The 19,565-nt window shown below is 39.0% G+C and overlaps 3 protein-coding genes and 1 long non-coding RNA gene across 4 annotated transcripts in view; 3 read left to right on the plus strand and 1 right to left on the minus strand.

Annotated features, from left to right (window-relative positions):
* The window catches only part of LOC149702968 (uncharacterized), a 201,414-nt gene that overhangs the window by 32,159 nt on the left and 149,690 nt on the right, over positions 1-19,565 (plus strand). The gene's annotated exons all lie outside the window — the stretch shown is intronic.
* On the plus strand, positions 81-1,017 carry LOC149702972 (uncharacterized). The gene is made up of 4 exons (XM_089866884.1): positions 81-443; positions 502-642; positions 701-757; positions 854-1,017. The coding sequence occupies exons 1-3, from the start codon at positions 320-322 to the stop codon at positions 748-750; spliced, it is 315 nt and encodes a 104-aa protein (XP_089723010.1). The 5' UTR covers positions 81-319; the 3' UTR covers positions 751-757; positions 854-1,017.
* pea (ATP-dependent RNA helicase pea) lies at positions 996-16,874 on the minus strand. Its single transcript, XM_089866874.1, has 13 exons — positions 16,682-16,874; positions 16,506-16,591; positions 16,124-16,395; positions 14,287-14,971; positions 13,511-13,696; positions 12,676-12,823; positions 11,375-12,024; positions 8,285-8,944; positions 6,133-6,213; positions 5,903-6,031; positions 3,936-4,132; positions 3,135-3,314; positions 996-1,331 (listed from the first exon to the last, which is right to left on the minus strand). Exons 1-13 carry the CDS (start codon positions 16,773-16,775, stop codon positions 1,109-1,111), a joined length of 3,591 nt encoding a protein of 1,196 aa, XP_089723000.1. The 5' UTR covers positions 16,776-16,874; the 3' UTR covers positions 996-1,108.
* Positions 17,865-19,442, plus strand: LOC149702974 (putative sodium-dependent multivitamin transporter). The gene is made up of 2 exons (XM_089866883.1): positions 17,865-18,029; positions 18,097-19,442. Exons 1-2 carry the CDS (start codon positions 17,865-17,867, stop codon positions 18,271-18,273), a joined length of 342 nt encoding a protein of 113 aa, XP_089723009.1. The 3' UTR covers positions 18,274-19,442.

Genomic DNA, 19,565 nt, shown 5'->3' on the forward strand with positions numbered 1-19,565 from the left:
TTCAAGACGGTTCGGGACTAGACATAAAATGCCGAAAACTAGCTGGTAAGCTAACCTCGAACTGTGAAATCTCGACCAATCGGCTCACTTTGACTTTTAACAGAATTTGAATGCGATGACATGACCAATAAATGCAATGACCCAAATGCCAAATGTGAAGATGCAACGCACCAATGCGTTTGTAAAGAAAGTCATCCTATTCAAGACGGTTCGGGACTAGACATAAAATGCCGAAAACTAGCTGGTAAGCTAACCTCGAACTGTGAAATCTCGACCAATCGGCTCACTTTGACTTTTAACAGAATTTGAATGCGATGACATGACCAATAAATGCAATGACCCAAATGCCAAATGTGAAGATGCAACGCACCAATGCGTTTGTAATGAAAGTCATCCTATTCAAGACGGTTCGGGACTAGACATAAAATGCCGAAAACTAGCTGGTAAGCTAACCTCGAACTGTGAAATCTCGACCAATCGGCTCACTTTGACTTTTAATAGAATTTGAATGCGATGAAACGACCAATAAATGCAATGACCCAAATGCCAAATGTGAAGATGCAACGCACCAATGCGTTTGTAATGAAAGTCATCCTATTCAAGACGGTTCGGGACTAGACATAAAATGCCGAAAACCACCTGGTAAGCTAACCTCGAACTGGGAAATCTCGACAAATAGGCTGACTTTGAATTTTAACAGCTATTGAATGCGATGACACGACCATCTTTTTTCTTCTTGGCCCTCCTTGACAACTAAGTATAATTTAAAATTCTCGAAGAGAAGTATTGTATACTTCTGATACAATATATTGTAACACACCTCTCATTAGTTTCATTACATTTTGACCATTAGATCCAAAGATATTGTGGATTGAATACTGATACTACGATCCCTGCCCACCGCACATGCGGCAAACTCATTGGAGCCATGAGCTATACATCATGATTGTGAAACGTTTCCCATTATATTTATAAATTATGAACACCAAACGTCATTAAATTTTATAAAAAAACAAACATTTTAATCCATAAATTAGATTCACTTAATTGTTTTATAGTTTCCCTGGAATATATTTACAATCTAAAAATCATAGTTTTGAAAACATTTTTAATTTCTTCTACGTCTGACTCTGGATATTCTCCAAGCATTTGGTTCCTCGTATTTGTTGTACAACGGCTCCAACCTCAATTGTTTCTTATGTTTGCTTAATTTAGTGGGATCAGCAAATTTGTAGAAAGCGGGTGCAAATTCCACCATCCATTTTGGATCAATCGTGGTCACTTCCCTCATGTATTCCTTAGTGGTTAACACCAATTCGTGGTAGACAACCCTTTAAATATAACATATTTGTTTTAATTCAAACTGAAACGGGTTTAAATTAAAGACCCCCCTAAAGCGGCAAAATATAATACTAGAATTTTATGGGCAAAGTTCGGGAGCTCTAAGTTTGCAAGTTTGGTTTGGTTCTTATAAAAATTCAAGCTACAGTGCGTCACGTGTTGAAAGTTCAAAGTTAATGCAAGATAGCAAAAAACTAAGCATATGCCTAGTACCACTTACCTAATGATAAAAATAGTCATTTATTCGATTACCAATTAAAATTAACTAAACGTAATCTAGATTTATTTCAACCAATAAAGAAGAAGCAACTAAACAATAGACCATTTCGATGTAACTAAGACGGAGAGACACGGTGGTAAAACTCCACCTTCCACCTAGCTTTTTGCGCCTGCGCTGTATCTTTTTGTATCATGAGAGTGCGCAGATACGGCAATGTATCAACCACCTTGCATACTGAGTTGCCTACCCTCTTTTTTTTACGTCGAAAAAGGTATATAGCCGAAGTAAAAATTATTAATTCTGCACATTTTCTAATGTATTTTAGAAACTATAACATCATTCAATTAGCGTAATTTGCGGGTTGATTTCTTTGAATGAGATAATCTGGGATTACACCAAGATTATGCTGAGATTACTTAAGTATTACGCGGAGTAGGCCGAAATTACTGAAGTATTACGCGGAGTAGGCCGACATTACTGAAGTATTACGCGGAGTAGGCCGACATTACTGAAGTATTACGCGGAGTAGGCCGACATTACTGAAGTATTACGCGGAGTAGGCCGACATTACTGAAGTATTACGCGGAGTAGACCGACATTACTAAAGTATTTCGCGGAGTAGACCGACATTACTGAAGTATTACGCGGAGTAGGCCGACATTACTGAAGTATTACGCGGAGTAGGCCGACATTACTAAAGTATTTCGCGGAGTAGACCGACATTATTAAAGTATTTCGCGGAGTAGACCGACATTACTAAAGTATTACGCGGAGTAGACCGACATTACTAAAGTATTACGCGGAGTAGACCGACATTACTAAAGTATTACGCGGAGTAGACCGACATTACTAAAGTATTACGCGGAGTAGACCGACATTACTAAAGTATTACGCGGAGTAGGCCGACATTACGATTCTGATCAAGACTGTAAACGCTCCTCAACTTAGCCTATTTTCCCACCAAGTATTGTGGGCAATTCTAATACACATCATGGATCGCGTCATAATAACGCACGACCCAACTATCTATAGAAAATAAGACGAGAAACAGGTAGTCCAGGGATTACCAGGGAGAAAAGAGTTAAAGTGGAGTGGAAATGATGATGGGCGACCTGCGGCACTGAAACTCTCTCAGCGTACCTGCCCCTACCCTTTGGTAGGCTATTGTTAAGTGCTGTCGCGAAGCGCCATATGTATTAATATCATGAGAACTAGGTTCTTTTTACAAGACAAACATCCTCAACGTTTCCATACCATAAGACCCTACCGAAACGCTGAGCATGCTGGAAGGACTTCGTTGGGGTAGGTGGGGGGTACAGACTGCAACATTATAGGTATGTAGGTTTCTACTACGTCCCTCTATAAAGGGAATACTGCATGCAGATTTAAAGGGTTTGTAAAGCAGCCATCGGTGGGTGGGTAAAAATAGCAACGCCTCTAATAATTATGCCTTTGAAGTAGTCCATCCATTCTAGCATGGACTTATAAACTTAGCACTACAACAAAACTAGTATGACAAGAAAAGATACCAAGCTGCGCACCAATAATTTGAGAATATTTATTTTTGACTTACCACTCTGGTTGCCTATTGAACAGAGCACTTGAAGGATGAATATAAACCACTTGTCCATCAACCAATGTACGATAACCTTCTTGGGGGTCCTTCTTCGAGGCATTTCTGAAAAACCCACTGCATATTGCCTTCTGAACACGAGCCGTGTTCTTACCACACGAGACCACATCCAGTTTATGCCTATTTAAGAACAATTAAACGTTATTTTTCACCCCATTCAACTAAAAACATTGGGAAATAGGTAATATTAGCAAAAGCTTTGGCCATTGATTTCATGATATTCCCGAAGTAAAAACTAAGCAGACGAAAAAAAAAAAAAGCTTTTAACCAATCATGAGCCTCCTAACCATAGATAACCTCTTTAATGTCAGACCAACAGGCGACGGGTATTACTATTTTCTTGCATGGGACCGCGACTCAACCTCGCCGTCGACATAACCGGGAAGCCCGGAAGGCGAATTTGCGGTATCGTTCGGTAGTCGTTATAAAATATTTCACGTTTTAAAGCTCAAGTTTCGAAATATTTTGAGACATTTACTAAGTCCAACTAAATATTATAAGATTTTCATTAAAAATCAACAGAAAAATAGCTCTGCGAATAAAATTAGACACGAAAACTACACTAAGCCTTGGCTAGATATCCGAAGGAGCCGCGTTACTGAACTATTTCACTCTGCGTAAGGGGAAGTTCTTTCCTAGGAGCTTAGAGAATATAGTGTAGCTCCCCCAGGCACATGTTACGTAACGTACTTCATGTGTAAAGCCTAATCGGCTTCTGATATTAGTCAATAAAATATTTACCTGTCCATGATTCCTAGCAATTGTTTACGTACATCCTGAGCACGTTTCAACGTACGTATTTGGACAAAATTCTCATAGCACCACGCGTTGGAAAATTTGTTATTTTTCCATGAGTTATAAACCGCCAGCAAGGTCAAGTGATCACCTTCTGCTTGATTGAATTTGGCTTTCTTTTGATCAGCCAAAGCTTGCTTATCCTAACACGAGTAAATTAACAATTATTGATTAGTTTCAAATTTTAATTAAATAATAAATAAGTATTTGAAGGGAGCATGAAGGGTTTAATTTAAAACCACTTCATTTTATTCTTTTCAGCGGAAGGGGGTAATAGAAGAAGTATGACACTCTGTATCCTCTTCATAACATGATTCTTCCCAGCAGGGTTAATACAACTTTTGGAAAACATCTTCCCAGCAGGGTTAATACAACTTTTGGAAAACAAATTTCTCTCAGATTTCCAGGTTTTCCCCCATATACTTCCCTGAGTTTTCCAGATTTTTCCCCTATATGGAGTATCCTATGGTGCAAATGTTAACGAAGGAGGGGGGGGGCAAACATGACTATTACATAATCAAAGGACATGCCCGTATTTCTAGTAGAACCACAGTTATGAGCCTCCAAAGTTTAGTGTAATCTTAATCCTATGGAGGGTATGTTTTAAAATTACTCGGCCCCTGTTTGTCGTAGTCCTAAGTGTTTTGTATGGTTGTATGCGGGGCAAATAGGACTATAACATACTCAAAGGACATCCCTGTATCTCTAATATAACCAAAGTTCTGAGCCTCCAAGTTTAGTGTAATGTTAATCCTGTGGAGGGTATGTTTTAAAATTACTCGGCCCCTGTTTGTCGTAGCCCTAAGTTTTTTGTATGGTTGTATGCGGGGCAAATAGGACTATAACATATTCAAAGGACATGCCCGTATTTCTAGTAGAACCACAGTTATGAGCCTCCAAAGTTTAGTGTAATCTTAATCCTATGGAGAGTACGCTTATGAACACTTTGCTTAAATACTCGGCCCCTGCTTGACGCAAATTTCCCTGATTTCCCTGAAATTAACTAAAAATTCTAAATTTTCCTGAGGTTTTTGTCAACTATTTATTTCCCTGATTTTTCTAGGTTTGTATGAACCCTGAATGATATGTTAAGAAGAAACATGTTACAATTACCCCACTTTGGTGGTGGTACACTTCTATCGTCGAGAAGTATTATATACTTCTGATAAAATTAACTTGTTCCGGAGCCTCCGGGATATCTAGGCCCATGCATGTCGAATTTAACGTGGGGAAATATCCAGTTTCATAGAGGAAATATTTTTACCCTTTGTGTGTACGAGGTGGCGCTTTAATGACCGTTGCGACCGGGGTCTTCCATAAATTATCGATGACATTTTAGGGGCCAATTATAAAACTTTTATGAAAGAGAAAGGTTTCACCTTTAAATTAACGTAATTTTTTAGGGGCTATTCACTTTTTATTGAATCTATTGGTTAGATTGTATGGACAAAAAAGTAATTATGAGATTTCAACAACGTTGTTTTTTTAGTAAAGCAAAACTTCTTGAAGTTGCTAATTCACAGTTTTCATATACCATTAGAGGACTTTTTACTCCTTCAAAACCTTTCATTTTTTTTAACCTTAACATTTTTATCCTTTACTTCTTTGGAATGATTGTTTAATAAAGGTCTTCGGAAATTTTCAAAAACATTTTTTAACTATCCGCGACCTCGGCTTCACCGCTCTACGTCTATACCTTGCCCTAATATTGTAACAGTCGACGGGGTCATGAGGCTGAACTTGTTTATTTTACGGTGCTGAAAGCGCCCCAAGCGGGAAAACACGGTGAACTAAATTAGTCAAAAAAATATTCTTGCTTCGCTACATGCATGGGCCTAGATATCCCGGAGGCTCCGCTTGTTCAAACCCTTCATACTCCCCTTTAAAGTTTATTTTGATTAAAATTTAATTACTTTTGGTCTATAAAAGACATTCTGAACTGACAGCATCGATACCACAGTCAAAATTTCTTCACTGCACGACAAGTGAACTGACATAATAAGCATTTTAGCCAAATTTGGCTCAAGGGGAAATTCGGCCATCTGACAATATACAAATTAGTTAATTTAATTATTATAGATAACTTAAAAAAAATTTATTTAAATAGAAATTCTAGAGCTAAGATTTGAAGTATCTTTCTTACCCTTCGTCCTAATCTTGTTAATAAACCTTCATCATCGAGCGCACTTAATGAATGAAGTTGTTCCAGAGCCATAATTAAAGACTGAAAAATAAATAAAAGGGATTAATTGTATTATAATTATAATTAATACCAAATTAAAGAAGATTCATACAACTTTTGGACAAACAATGTTTAAAACCACCTCAAGCCCGCCCGTCTCAATATTATGTACATAACAGCTAATAGGATTCATTTTGCCCCCATACATAAGAACAGGGTTCATACAACTTTTGGAGAACAAATTTCCCTGAGATTTCCAGGTTTTTCCCCATATACTTCCCTGAATTTTCCAGGTTTTTCCCCATATACTTCCCTGAATTTTCCAGGTTTTTCCCCATATACTTCCCTGAGATTTCCAGGTTTTTCCCCATATACTTCCCTGAATTTTCCAGGTTTTTCCCGTATATGGAGTACCCTATGGAGCAATGTTAACGAAGGATGGGGGGGGGGGGGTAAATATGACTATAACATACTCAAAGGGCATCCCCGTATCTCTAGTAGAACCAGAGTTACGAGCCTCCAAAGTTTTATTGTAATGTTAATCCTATGGAGGGGTATGTTTACGAACACTTTGCTTAATTATCGGCCCCTGTTTGACGCAAATTTCCCTGAGGTTTTTGTCAACTATTTATTCCCCTGATTTTTCCATGTTTTCCCGGTTTTCCAGGTTTGTATGAACCCTGAAGAATTGTCGCAATTATTTCTTGATTTTTGGCAATTTTTAATTGCGCGAAGTTGCTTGTTAAACATAAACTCGCCATTGTCCACTACTCCTATTTGAAACTAAATCCTAGATGTCCGTGCATTTGAGCGTAAAAAAAACTATGAAGATATTAAATCCTGAAAATCAGTATTGCTTTCGTCTGTTGACAACACGCACAAAGCTACGATATATGTTACTGCTAACCCACTCTAACATAGAGACCAAGGTTTGCGCATGTTGACAACCTCAGATGGACCAGAGTATATACGAAATAAGCTGCCGTCGAAGATAGGGAATTGCCAACAGGGTTCATACAACTTTTGGAAAACAAATTTCCCTGAGATTTCCAGGTTTTTTCCCATATACTTCCCTGAGATTTCCAGGTTTTTCCCCATATACTTCCCTGAGATTTCCATGGTTTTTCCCCATATACTTCCCTGAGATTTCCATGGTTTTTCCCGTATATGGGGTATCCTATGGTGCAAATGTTAACAAAGGAGGAGGGGGGGGGCAAATATGACTATAACATACTCAAAGGACATCCCCGTATCTCTAATATAACCAGAGTTCTGAGCCTCCAAGTTTAGTGTAATGTTAATCCTATGGAGGGAATGTTTATGAACATTTTGCTTAATTACTCGGCCCCTGATTGACGCACATTTCCCTGAATTTTACTAAAAAATCTAAATTTCCCTGAGGTTTATGTTAACTATTTATATCCCTGATTTTTTCCAGGTTTTCCCTGATTTTCCAGGTTTGTATGAACTTTGTGCCTATCCTCTAAGAGTGAAAACAAATTTGAAATTTCCTCATGCGCATTCTTTAATCTTAATCCATGGTTTATCATTCCAATAATTCTCCCATTTTTCAAAAAGCCCTTAAAGGGAGGGTGAAGTAGAAAATCAAGTGATTTTTTATCGATTCTTCTTCTAATTACAAGACCAGTCTGCATAGTCAAACATTCAGGAAATACTTCCGAATGATTTTAAAATTGAAATTAGGTTCAGATTTTAAGGATAATTTTAAATAAGCCCCTCCGACCAATCGCGTGACGCCTTGCCTTTTTGTTAACAAAATTCTCGTGGCACGCTCCGTGTCACGCGCCACGATTGTCACGTCGCGCCCGAATTTTATCAAATCTCGTGATAAATTTCATTCAACACGGAATGTGCCACGAGAATCTTGTTAAATGGAAGGCAGGGTGTTACGCGATTGGTCGGAAGTCCTTGTTTAAAATTATCCTTAAAATCTGAACCCAATTTGAATTTTAAAATCATTTGGAAGTATTTCCTGAATGTTTCACTGTGCAGACTGGTCTTATAATTAGTAGAAGAATCGATAAAAAAATCACTTGATTTTCTACTTCACCCTCCCTTTAATTTACAAAGAAATAAAATATAAAATGCTTACTTCTGTTGGAGGAGCATCCATAAAATCAAAGGACAACAAATCATTAATCCCCATTGCCTTTAACTGCAAGACAGTCGATGCCAAATTGGTTCTTTGTATCTCAGGAACGGGTGTAGTTAACATTTCATCCCGATAAGCTCTTTCAGTGTACAAACGATAGCACTTTCCGGGTCCAGTTCGACCGGCTCTACCCGCCCTTTGTTTAGCCTGAGCTTGGGAAATGGGCGTTACGACTAAAGAATCCATTCCAGTTTTGGAATTGTAAACTTTCTGTTTGACAAAGCCAGGATCGACGACGTAATAGATACCGTCGATTGTCAATGACGTTTCGGCGATATTGGTAGCGATAACAACTTTACGAGAACCGGGGGGAGCCGGTTCAAAGATTCTAGTTTGCATTTCGCTGGGGAGTGCCGAATAGACGGGTAAAATAATAAGTTCCGGTACTTCAGGGCCGAGAGATTTCATTCTTTCGTATAAAATCTCGCAAGCGGTATCAATTTCTTCTTGACCAGTTAAGAAGAGAAGTATGTCACCGGGTGGTTCAGTCAGATGGATCTGCATGACGGTAATTAACGAGGCATCCAAGTAATCAGTTTCAGGTTCTTTGGTGTAAAGGATTTCAACGGGGTATGTTCGACCAGGAATGGTAAAGATGGGCTAAAGTAGAAAAAAAAAAACAAGTTTGTCAAGACAAAAATATTAGCCACATCGTATGATCGTAAAGTACGTAAATTAGAACAACGAGATCAATTGGAAAAAAAACTTCTTCCCGGACGGTTAAAATTTATATAATATACTTTTTGCCTCTCCTACCGCGAAGTTATATCTCCTGGCCTCAAATAAGATCATGACTCCTAGCATAAGTTTATAAGATATGTTCCCTAAGTGTATCACTGGTTAATGAGAGCTAGTCATGAAGTGACGTAGGTTAAACGTCATAGATTCTAGTAAAGCGACGCCTGGTGAGGCGCTGTCAAAGGCTTAGTACAGACTAAATAGGAAGATGGACTGCAAAAACGAGTGTAGTCAATTCTCGCTTGTCGTTCTCGAATTAGCTCTCAGTAAGCCTCTAGCATTACGAAATATAGCTAGTGTCTTACTTATGGAAGATATCTTATAAACTTATGCTCCTAGTTGAAGAGATAGATAGAGAGAGAGAGAGAGAGAGAGAGAGAGAGAGAGAGAGAGAGAGAGAGAGAGAGAGAGAGAGAGAGAGAGAGAGAGAGAGAGAGAGAGAGAGAGAGAGAGAGGAAGGGGACCCTGTCTCTGACAAACTCTCCGAGACTAGTCCTCTATTCGCGAGCGTTTCTTAGAAAGCGGTTTTAGTCGAGACTGTTTAGTACTGGGCTGGCGAGCGATAGGTCCGCGGTTCGATTCTCCGTGGAGGAAGAAAATTTAAAAAATATAATCTCTTCCCTATATAAAGTTTAAAACTCCACCTGTGAACTGTAACGTTAACTAAAAAGAAAAATATTTTCTCTCAACGTTCAAAAATGACGAACGATACTGCCAAAGGCAGGACTGTGGCACTACTACTACTACTACTACGAGAACGACAACAGGGCAGATCAAACTAAGAGCCTCATCGTATACTACGATGTGGCTAATTAAAGGTATGTTGTTTATATGAAAGGAATAGAGATATGTTTTTCAGGTTAAAATATTAAAGCAGGAATACAACATATAGTCAATAGAAATCATCATTGTTCAGCCATTTTCTCAACGTATCTAGGCGGTTTCTGTGCGAAGCGCTAGACTAATCATTATGTATGACGAATTTTACCTACAGAATTATTTATTTCACTGCGCATTGAACCATTGCTAAATTACATCCTCGAACGCACACTGCCAACTGTGCTAACACTGGTCACAAGACGACACCGTTATGACATCAGGCAGTCAATATGTAGGCTATGCTTATCCCAATTTTTTTTTTCGCCATAATTTTGGTTTTTAAATAACCAAACTAACAAATTAAGCTCAATACAAGTTCGTCACGAAATGTCACTTAGAAAAGATGCCGAGAGTGGTACCGAAAGTGGGGCTGAAACAGCTTTTCATATGCAAGAAAAGAATCCCAGAATGGCGGCAGGGGGTGGAGCTACACTTTAATTGCCAATTCCCTATAGAGCTATTTCAATTCGGGGGGGAAAGGAGAGCTTTTGAGGCGGGGTTTCGCCAGTCCCCGGTTAGGCGCCATATTGTGCAGGAAATTTAGCATAGTTCTTCAGCGGCCCACACGGAGGGAGGGTGAAAACCGGCTCCGTTTATTGGCAGGCCCAACTGTGACGTTTCCCCCCCCCTCAACTGATATAGGTCTATACAGTGGTATTAAGAGGGGAGGAGCTACGGGGTCGTGACGTCGACATTGGTAGTCTAAATAGTATGGCCTGAGCTGATGACTTCCAATATGGTCGCCAAGAGATAGGAGGGTGTGATCAACGTCATGAGAAAGCTCATAGTAGCAGACTACTGTGACATATTTTTTAAACTATCGAAACCCCATGGCAGTCGAAAATAAACATTACTATCCCGTTAAAGGGAGGGTGAAGTAGAAAATCAAGTGAATTTTTATCGATTCTTCTACCAATTTTAAGACCAGTCTGCATAGTGAAACATTCAGGAAATATCTCTCTCCGAATGATTTTAAAATTCAAATTAGGTTCAGATTTTAAGGATAATTTGAAATAAGCCCCTCCGACCAATCGCGTAACGCCCTGCCTTTTTATTAACAAAATTCTCATGGCATGTTCCGTGTTGAATGAAATTTATCACGAGATTTGATAAAATTAGCGTGCGACGTGACAATCGTGGCGCGAGACACGGAGCGTGCTACGAGAATTCTGTTAATAAAAAGCCAAGGCGTTTCGCGATTGGTCGGCAGTCCTTGTTTAAAATTATCCTTAAAATGTGAACCTAATTTGAATTTTAAAATCATTCGGAGCTGGTATTTCCTGAATGTTTCACTATGCAGACTGGTCTTATAATTAGTAGAAGAATCGATAAAAAATCACTCGATTTTCTACTTCACCCTCCCTTTTTAACACTTATACAACCCATATAACAAGGAATCCTTAAAAAACTTACCGCTTCATAGAAATACTGTGAAAACTTCACTGCATCCAACGTAGCGGACGTTACAATGAGCTTCAACTCTGGTCTCTTCTTGACAGCTCCTTTCAGGAGTCCAAACAAAACGTCAGTATGAATGGTTCTTTCATGAGCTTCATCCAACATGACCACGGAATATCCCTTCAAGTCCGAATCCACAAGACACTCTCTCAACAGCATACCATCCGTCATGTACTTGATAGCCGTCTCGGGACTGGTACAATCCTCAAAACGAATCGTGTATCCCACTTCCTGTCCCAAACGACAACCAAACTCTTCGGCCACCCTCTTAGCCACAGACATGGCTGCCACACGTCTAGGTTGGGTGCAACCAATCTTTCCTCGACTCGTAAACCCAGCTTCGGCCAAGTACTGAGTGATTTGGGTCGTTTTTCCCGAACCAGTCTCTCCGATTACGATAAGAATTTGGTTATCGGTTACAGCCTTGACTAATTCATCCTTTAGACGATAAATAGGCAATGTCTGACGTTGTTCCAAGATGGTTAGTTGAGTTTTCTTTCCGTACGATGCTTTGGAACCACCGGTAATGTGTTTTTTCCATTCGGGTAATTCTTGACCCATTAGGCCAATGCCTCGCATGTTAGCGGCTAATGTCCGGCCCTCGGCTATTACAAAGAAACAAGATTCACGTTTACATTCCACTCTCCAAAAGCTTTGGCAATGAGTAAGTACATAAGGAGATTATCTCTCTCTCTAAGGGCCCAAGCGCATCTATTAGCAAAAACATCTAGTTCTGCTAGATGTGACGTAGATTTTGTATAGGGGCTCCTTCCGAATTTTTCGTGAAATTCGCGGGAGAGAAAAATAATTTTCAAAATCAGCCACGACCGATATCCTAAGCCAGTTGTGGTCTAGACGCGAGCTTTGAGATAACGCTCCCAAGCGGTTGGGAATCAAACTAAAACAGGCGGGGAGGCGAGTGGCGAGACGCGAGAGAGGAAGGACTGAGGGGAAAAAATAAGTAAGAGCATTTCCAGAACCCCCCAGCTCTCTCAGACACAAGAGGTAAATTCGCGCTTAGTAAAAATCACGAAGAGCTGTCGTGAGAAATCTTTGAAGGAGGGAAAAATGTTCAATGCCGGGTTACTCTGCAGCGAATGCGCTCGGCCTCTGTTTAGGCTATACAATTATTATACCACTTGAGATGAGACGGATGGCTGACCAAATCGGACATACATACATTTCAACCGTAACATAGAATCTTGGGCCCTTAGAGAGAGAGATAATGTCCTTATGGTAAGGATGAAATAGCTTACCATCTGGCATCGGATCAATCCAATGCTTGTTCAGTCCAGTTGGGATTGAATCCATATCAGCTTCCCTTTGCTGTTGTTTCTGTTCACGACGTTCTTTGGCTAAAGCCGATTGCATCATTGCCGCTTGCGCTAATGACCCATCAGGATTCTAAGAAGGCAAAAATTTATTAGGTATTTAATTCTGAGACTATTAACAGTCAGGGACAAAAGAATGCGTAAACAGGGTTCATACAACTTTTGGGAAACAAATTTCCCTGAGATTTATGGGAGGTTTTTCCCCATATACTTCCCTGAGTTTTCCAGGTTTTTCCCGTATATGGAGTATCCAATGGAGCAAATGTTAACGAAGGACGGGGGGGGGCAAATAGGACTATTACATAATCAAAGGACATCCCCATCCGTATCTCTAATATAATCAGAGTTATGAGCCTCCAAAGTATAGTGTAATGTTAATCCTATGGAGGGGATGTTTTAAAATTACTCGACCCCTGTTTGGCGTAGCCCTAAGTTTTTTGTATGGTTGTATGCGGGGCAAATAGGACTATAACATACTCAAAGGACATCCCCGTATCACTAGTAGAACCAGAGTTATGAGCCTCCAAAGTATAGTGTAATGTTAATCCTATGGAGGGGTTGTTCACGAACATTTTGCTTAATTACTCGGCCCCTGATTGACGTAAATTTCCCTGATTTTTACTAAAAATTATAAATTTCCTTGAGTTTTCCCTGAGGTTTTTGTCAACTATTTATTTCCCTGATTATTCCAGGTTTTCCCTGTTTTCCAGGTTTGTATGAACCCTGGTAAAGAATGGAAACTTAAAGGCGAGATTCTTACTTTAACAATTCGAACTGGACTCAAATCTTGAAGGTTAGCTCTTCCGTGGCCACGAAGGAATGACGGTTCTTCTTCCACCAATTCTATTTCCAGATCTTCATCATCATCCTCTTCTTTAGGCATAATTCCCGTTATTTCGTCAAAATCGGGAAGTTCAGATTTGTCAATGCAATTTGCAGCCATCATCTGTTGATTTAAGTATTGTTAAATTAAATTCGAAATTCAAATCATCAATAACAACAGCAGATAACTGCTTAAAGGGAGGGTGAAGTAGAAAATCAAGTGATTTTTTTATCAATTCTTCTACTAATTACAAGACTAGTCTGCATAGTCAAACATTCAGGAAATACCAACTCCGAATGATTTTAAAATTCAAATTAGGTTCACATTTTAAGGATAATTTTAAAGAAGGTCCTCCGACCAATCGCGTAACGCCCTGCCTTTTTGTTAACAAAATTCTCGTGGCACGCTCCGTGTCTCGCGCCACGATTGCCACATCGCGTGCAATTTTTATCAAATCTCGTGATAAGTTTCATTCGACACGTAACGTGCCACGAGAATTTTGTTAATGAAAAGGCAGGGCGGTACGCGATTGGTCGGAGGACCTTCTTTAAAATAATCCTTAAAATCGGAACCTAATTTAAATTTTAAAATCATTCGGAAGTATTTCCTGGATGTTTCACTATGCAGACTGGTCTTATAATTAGTAGAAGAATCGTTAAAAAAATCACTTGATTTTCCACTTCACCCTCCCTTTAAACAAAAATTATAATTACTTGTTTAATTTCCCATTTTTCTGGGGAAGAAATCCTTTGAACCCTTTTCCGATTATCCATATCATCTTCATCGGGTTTCGTCAACAATGGGAGACTAAAAGGTCTATCAGGGTTCCTCATTTCTTCTTCGGATCTTTGATCATTTCCAGATCCGCCTGAACGAACCGGATTCAAATCTTCGCCACTTCTTTGGTCTACATCCTTCATTGACAAACTAGTTTTTTGCCCGGTGAAGGACAAAACTTTGACTTTGACCCTCTGACCTCTTTGCACCACGTCACTAACGTTGGTAACCCTCCCTTCCCTTCTCAACTGCGAAACATGGACTAAACCTTCCCATCTTTTTCGCAGTCCTTCTAACTGTACGAAGCAGCCGAACTGCATGATATTGGCTACTTTCCCGTTGTAGATTTGTCCCACAACCGGTTCAGTTGGTAGTGGAGCCGGTTTTTCATGGGAACGATCTCTTTGTCTTCTACTCTTATCCCGGCTCTTTGAACGACTACGAGATCTCCTCCTATGGCGTTTCCTATCCCTAGATCTAGATCTGGATCTAGAGCGATCCCTCCCTCTGGGAGATCTTGTTCTAGATCTATGCCGCCTTCTGTCTCTATTGGGACTTCTACTTCGGTGATGTTGAGTTCTGGTTTCCGGAGTAACTGGTCTTTCTTTGACAATTACCGATCTAAAATTGCATAATATGGTTAAAACTTAAAACAACATCTTTTGGATGGTGTATGTGCCTAAAGCTAGTCAACATTGTTGCATTGTTAACAGGGTTCATACAACTTTTGGAAAACCGCTTTGCCAGAGTTCTCAAGGTTTTTTTCCCATATATTTTCCAGGTTTTTTCCAAATATATTTCGTTTCCCCAACTTTCCCAGGTTGTTTCCCACATATTTCCCTGGTTGCTTCCCACATATTTCCCTGACTTTACCACTTTGTTTCCCACATATTTCCCTGGTTGCTTCCCACATATGTCCCTGGTTGCTTCCCACATATTTCCCTGACTTTCCCTGGTTGCTTCCCACATATTTCCCTGACTTTCCCTGGTTGCTTCCCACATATTTCCCTGACTTTCCCTGGTTGCTTCCCACATATTTCCCTGACTTTCCCTGGTTGCTTCCCACATATTTCCCTGACTTTCCCTGGTTGCTTCCCACATATTTCCCTGACTTTCCCTGGTTGCTTCCCACATATTTCCCTGACTTTCCCTGGTTGCTTCCCACATATTTCCCTGACTTTCCCTGGTTGCTTCCCACATATTTCCCTGACTTTCCCTGGTTGCTTCCCACATATTTCCCTGACTTTCCCTGGTTGCTTCCCACATATTTCCCTGACTTTCCCTGGTTGCTTCCCACATATTTCCCTGACTTTCCCTGGTTGCTTCCCACATATTTCCCTGACTTTCCCAGGTTGTAGCCCATATATTTTACCAACTTCCCCAGGTTGTTTCCCACATACTTCCCTAAGTTTTCCAGGTGTTTTCCCATATATTTCCTCGAGTTTTCCCCATATATGGAATAATAACAATGGGAGTGGTTTTTATATAGTAGAAGCAACCCTCTGAGAGCAAACTTATTCAAATGCCACAAATTTCTCTGAATTTTACTAAACATTCTAAATATCCCTGAGATTTTTTGTCAACTATTTATTTTCCTGAGTTTCCTAGGTTTCTCCCTGTTTTACCAGGTTTGTATGAACTCTCTTTAAACCTTGTTTTAGAAATGGCAGGACCAATGAAGTCAACAATCAAGATTAACTAATCAGATTGCGTTTACAAAGTCATTACAGAAATCCAATAAATGTAAAATAATATTATAAAACTAATACATACTTTTTTTCAGTTGCCAAGGCTTCAAGTTCCGCAAAAGCATTAGCAACTATTTTTTCATCCTCGTGGTCAAGCATTTTAGCAACTGAAGGATCATTAGGCAACGCCAAATAGGGAAATTTTTCCTTTTTAGCTTCCAAATCACTTTTATAAGCGTTGTAGGAAAATGATGACTTTCTGTCTCCACTAAAACTTGAATCTTTAAAGTCTTTATCGTCAGAGTTTTTGGGTCGCATGTGTTGTATGATTCTCAACAAATTTGATGTTAACGAGTCCTAAATTTATTTAAATTTGATATCGATAAATGAAGTAATTTAAATTAAACACTGTGCATTTCAGTTTCCTGGGGGGGCTGGGGCAGTGACATAGGTGCAAAGTTACTTACCGAGAATTCTGCTCCATTCTTCTCCAATGCATCCCGAAATTTTTCAAATGTGTCATTCTTGTTGGCCAAATCAATTATAAACTCAGCTATTTATTTTAAATACAAAACAAAATATTAAAAACAGAAAACAATCAAAATAAAAAAACCATTAGGCCTTGGCCAAAGTGATTACTTACCTAAATCTTTATCATTCAATCCCAAATGATTTTCCAGCTCCGTACACACTTTTGAAACGAGCGAGAGATATTCTAGCTTTCTAATTTCGTCCATTCTTAATTAAATTAAATTATATTTGCTTTTACTGTCCTAAACAACGTTATGCAGTCAGTGGCAGTCACTAATCCCAGTGATGCCAGCCAGCCAGGTGGGAAAAATGGAATTTCCCTTTCTAACCCTTAAAATTTCCCTTTCTAACCCTTAAAATTTCCCTTTTTGGACCAAAATTTCCCTAGTTCAGGGTTGCCAGATTCTGCGCATAGAAAATGTTAGAATTATAGCTTGACAACTGTTTTTGGCGATGTATTTTCGTAACGATTACAATGGGTCAGTTATTTAGCAAACGACTTTCGGTAATTCAATGTTTGGAAATTACTAAAAACAGTAGCAGGGTTGCCATCTAATAAGAATCCAACGTAATTAATAGGTCAATTTGATGAAGTTGTTTAATTTTCTATGTTGAGATAGTAGGTTTTGAATAAAATATTTCTTCCCATGGAATTTCCCTAGATTTAGCAAATTTTTGGTGGAATTTCCCTTTTCCCTTTTCACCGTTTTTAGGAGTCAAAATTTCCCCAGATATGGGAAATTTCCCTCAATCTGGCATCACTGACTAATCCTCCATATTTTGGAAGGCTTAACGTTGCCATGAAAATGACCGCTAAGGGGCAGGAACCGCCGAAATATTTTCTGGCGGTATTTACAAACAGCGTAAACAGTAGTACAAAAAATGTACGGGTATCAATGGCAGCTTTGCAGCTGTGACAACGCTACTATTCCAATACGAAAAACAATTAAAAACTCACCTCGAAAATTAATAAAAGTCGACTCTTGTGACTAACCATATTAAGCAGCTATTTTCCCAAACCAAAGAGAAAATGTATAATTGTTTTTATGAGTTTTACAGTTGTTTTGCATAATTGTTAAATGAAATGAAACTTCGTTTAGTAGTAGCAAAACTGTTTGAATTCTGACAGTGAAAGATCTGAAGTTTATAAACAAACGTGATGAAAAAATGTGGTGTAAATGTTAATTCACACACCCTTGGGGGAATGATGATACGCCTACCTACTGCGTGACTACATAGTAAAAGAGTTTGTCTAGAATCGGACTTGTTCATACGCACACCTGACTCGTTGCGTAATGTCACGCTTTGGAGTTATAGATTACGCGATTTTAATCGTATCCCAAGTTATATGTCTAGCCATAGGTGTTTATTACGGTCGAAAAGGTTTGACCAAAAGTACTTTGGAGGAATTTGCGCTTGGAAATCGGAAAATGGCCGTCATACCCGCTGCGATATCGATTGTAATGAAATATTTTGACCCAAATATTCCAAATTAGACCAGTTTAATTTTAGGTGTATTTTGTTCAGTTCGCTACATCTTGTTCGGGGCATGGTATGACCGCTCTAATTGGAGAGATGTATATGTACGGCTCTGGTTTCTTTATTCTTAACTTGTTTTACGGATTGGGAGGATTAATAGCAGCCTACGCCGTGGTTCCCGTGTTCTTCAAGATACCTTATATAAGCGTTTACGAGGTGAGTTAATTAAACGCCTTAATTAAGATTTTTAATATCGCTTTAATTTTGGTTTTACAGTATTAATTTTGTGAAATAAAAGTCAATAATATTATTTGCTCTTTCTTGAGATACGTTTTTGTCTTGGTTTGCTCTTTCTTAGGGGTTTTGTTTCGGTCGTTATGGTGGTTTCGATGCGTTTGGGTTCAGTGGTTTCGGTCCCAATGATGTTCTTTTCCACAAGGTTCTCCAAGATATCCGTGCCTTCGGATACATCTTGCGCGGCCACTTTCAATAAGTTAGTTTCTTTGGTGGTTTTTGGGTTCGTTAATATTGGACGTCTGCCCGCCCTAATGGTATAGATTCTCGCAATTCTACCAGCTGTTCTCAAGCGCGATGACGGCGCTATTGCGAGAGCGGATCATCACTTTCTTGAGATACGTTTTTGTCTTGGTTTGCTCTTTCTTTCGATTTGATTAAACAGTCTGTGATGGCGTCTTTAAAACAGAAAAAAGAAATGGAAATATTTTGCAACAGCTACCAATATATTTGAATTAAAATATAGGTACTAAATTCAAAACATGCTGCACATTTTTAAAGTTTTTGTTCAAGAATCATTTATCGCGGCTTATAAAATTACTAAGCCTTTGCTATGAAGCTAAAATCTTACCAAAGTACGAAAATATCCTTCTTATCGTTACATCCAAATGGGATGCACCCACCAACGTATTTTTATTTATAATTTTAGTTTTTTCTTTTATTAATAATGTTTTTTTCTTTAATAAGAGCAATTTAATGACCCAAGCTCGTACTATTTCCGCATCCTCCTCCATTTTAATTTTCGAACAACTTCAGCTTCTTGCGACTCGCGAGGGACGATCTGCTTTTCTTGTGAACAAAAATATAGCAGCTGATTCCGACCATAGATATATATACGGGTCTAGATACACTTCCCCTCTGTTAGGCCCTTTAAAAAATGCGGAGGTGAGAACTAGCAGTCGACGCTTTACGGCGGGGGAATTAGATCCAAACGCCATCTATTGAGAGTTTCAAGAAACAAAAAAACGAAAAATTCGAATATGGAAAGCGCGGGAAATTCAAATTAGGCTTAACTTTTCAAATAGCTTTACGTATTTCTGATCTCCTTTATACGTGTAATTATGTTCTTAAGTGAAATAAATAGTTTTTATGTAAAAGAAGTAGTGTTTTTAATGAAATGTTAGTGAAATAAGGCATTAAAGATGGTTAACAGTTGTTCTTATTTACAAAATGATTTGCTTACGAACAGAATAAGAGGACCTCCCCTTCAGATTAGGAAATAG

Source organism: Phalangium opilio, unplaced genomic scaffold (genome assembly GCF_054372755.1).
Source record: "Phalangium opilio isolate 3A_F unplaced genomic scaffold, DU_Popi_V2 ptg000017l_1, whole genome shotgun sequence".
Lineage (NCBI taxonomy): Eukaryota > Metazoa > Arthropoda > Arachnida > Opiliones > Phalangiidae > Phalangium > Phalangium opilio.

Excerpts from the sequence above, each read along its gene's own strand:
- LOC149702972 (XM_089866884.1), top strand. The coding sequence starts at position 320 with ATGACCAATAAATGCAATGACCCAAATGCCAAATGTGAAGATGCAACG. Across the intron at positions 444-501 it reads AAAATGCCGAAAACTAGCTG|AATTTGAATGCGATGAAACG; the intron begins GTAAGCTAACCT and ends GACTTTTAATAG. Across the intron at positions 643-700 it reads AAAATGCCGAAAACCACCTG|CTATTGAATGCGATGACACG; the intron begins GTAAGCTAACCT and ends GAATTTTAACAG.
- pea (XM_089866874.1), bottom strand. The coding sequence starts at position 16,775 with ATGGACGAAATTAGAAAGCTAGAATATCTCTCGCTCGTTTCAAAAGTG. Across the intron at positions 12,025-12,675 it reads GATTGATCCGATGCCAGATG|CCGAGGGCCGGACATTAGCC; the intron begins GTAAGCTATTTC and ends TCTTTGTAATAG. Across the intron at positions 6,032-6,132 it reads TAACAAGATTAGGACGAAGG|ATGGCCGAATTTCCCCTTGA; the intron begins GTAAGAAAGATA and ends GTATATTGTCAG.
- LOC149702974 (XM_089866883.1), top strand. The coding sequence starts at position 17,865 with ATGTCACGCTTTGGAGTTATAGATTACGCGATTTTAATCGTATCCCAA. Across the intron at positions 18,030-18,096 it reads TACCCGCTGCGATATCGATT|TTCGCTACATCTTGTTCGGG; the intron begins GTAATGAAATAT and ends TATTTTGTTCAG.